Source organism: Phaethon lepturus, unplaced genomic scaffold (assembly GCF_000687285.1).
Source record: "Phaethon lepturus isolate BGI_N335 unplaced genomic scaffold, ASM68728v1 scaffold756, whole genome shotgun sequence".
NCBI lineage: Eukaryota > Metazoa > Chordata > Aves > Phaethontiformes > Phaethontidae > Phaethon > Phaethon lepturus.
The window spans coordinates 36,610-38,400 of record NW_010546712.1 but is presented as its reverse complement, the minus strand read 5'-3'; the positions used below and the strand labels follow the sequence as shown (position 1 = coordinate 38,400).

Here is a 1,791-nt window from a genome sequence, read left to right as displayed (position 1 = left end):
AAATATATTAAATGTTCAAGATTTACATAATGAACATGAGCTAATCTTCCTAGGTTAAATTTACAAATATTAATATAGCAACAATAGTTGCCTAATATAATGATTTTGAGCTGGTAGCCCACTGACAGGGCTTTTTTTAATTCCTTGAAAGGAAAGCTTCTGTTAGCTAGCCTAGCTTATTAGAATGTGAATTAGAATTTATTTGCCTTTATATGTGAGAGCTGGTTGGTCAAATCAAAGTCTAAGTAGTGGTGAATTTATTTTTAAATGTTGCTTGTCAGTTTTGCAACCTTTTACTTCTGCAAAGGATCAAGCATGGGCAGCTGCAGTACAGTTACATCCCAATCCACCTTTCTTCAATTTCAGAATTTGACTTGAAGAGATCCTCGTAGGGCCTGTACTTACTTTGTCCCCATGTTTCTTTGCTCCCAGGTCTTTGATGTCTTTGAGGTTGTTACCCTAATTTTGAGGGTCCCTTGTTTTAATCTTAAAGCCTCATCCTAATTCCTACCATTCAGCCTAGAAACTCAAGCCTCCCACCAACTTCTGCTGTGGTTGTGGAGTGCTTAGAAAATCATGTTTCAAGAGGAGATTGATGAACCTTTTGAAGGCCGTAATGAGGCTTCAGATAATAATTTGTTTTTAATTAATAATTAAAAACCCCAGATATATATCTGGCTGCATTGTTTAATTATGAAATCATGGCTATGCTTTGGTATCGTAGGGAATACTGGAAATAAAATATAACTTGAAAGAAAAGTCTTGCAAATGCTAGTGCTTAATCACCACTTCGAATATGTAAGTTGTTCTCTGTCCTAAACGTGAAAGATGTTTTTCTGCACAATATTAAAGCAGTTAAGTTGGGAGAACTTAACAGAATTGGTCATGAAATACATTTTTATTGGTGATCCCTTGTACCAGTACTCGAACCAAATGGCCTTCCCCCGCCCCAATATTGCATTTATTGCTCAGGAATGTCACTTATAACAAAGCAGCTGTCTTTGTCCTTGATGACTGGCGTTGCAGGTGTGTTCCCACATGGTACCTTAACCTTGTTATGTTTTATTTGTTTGTAGGGTAGCCGTAGTTCCTTGAGAGTGCACCAGATATTGGATGCTTGTGGTAAACCATGGCAGCTGATGATAAGGTTGCCATTTTAACCGATGATGAAGAAGAACAGAAGAGAAAGTATGTGCTTGCTGATCCTTTCAATGGCATCTCCAAGGATCAAGACTTGCCACCCCAGAATGAATCCCCTTCTACGGAGACAACCACTGTCCCAGATGAAGAGCTAGATTGGCTAGAAAAGCACTGCGTCAAAATAAACAATGATCTTCTGATCTCAAAGGTCTTTTATTTTTTCTTCTATTCTGCGTATGGCTCTCTCTACCCCTTGCTGCCTGTGTATTACAAGCAGCTGGGTATGTCACCCAGTCAGAGTGGACTTCTGGTGGGCATCAGGTACTTCATTGAGTTTTGCAGTGCTCCCTTCTGGGGAGTGGTGGCAGATCGCTTCAAGAAAGGGAAGATCGTACTCCTCTTTTCGCTTTTATGCTGGGTTTTATTTAACCTGGGGATTGGATTTGTTAGACCAGCCACCTTAAGATGTGTACCAAAGGGCCTTCCCCCAGCACATCCCACCAATGCAAGCAGCCTTTTAACAACAGTTTCACAAAATGCCTCGGTATCTTCTCTGCTAAGCACAGTGAGTACTGCATCCCTGAAAGTTCGTGGGAAGAGAGACCTGCTCACTTCCAGTCCAGTCACTTTGGAAACAACAGGGACAGCTAA

At 40.5% G+C, this 1,791-nt stretch overlaps 1 protein-coding gene across 1 annotated transcript in view; it reads left to right on the top strand.

Annotated features, from left to right (window-relative positions):
* Positions 1-1,129: 1,129 nt before the first annotated feature.
* MFSD6 (major facilitator superfamily domain containing 6) overlaps positions 1,130-1,791 on the top strand; it is a 19,471-nt gene continuing 18,809 nt past the window's right edge. The window contains exon 1 of the mRNA XM_010289371.1: positions 1,130-1,791. Coding sequence (XP_010287673.1) covers positions 1,130-1,791 — 662 coding nt within the window.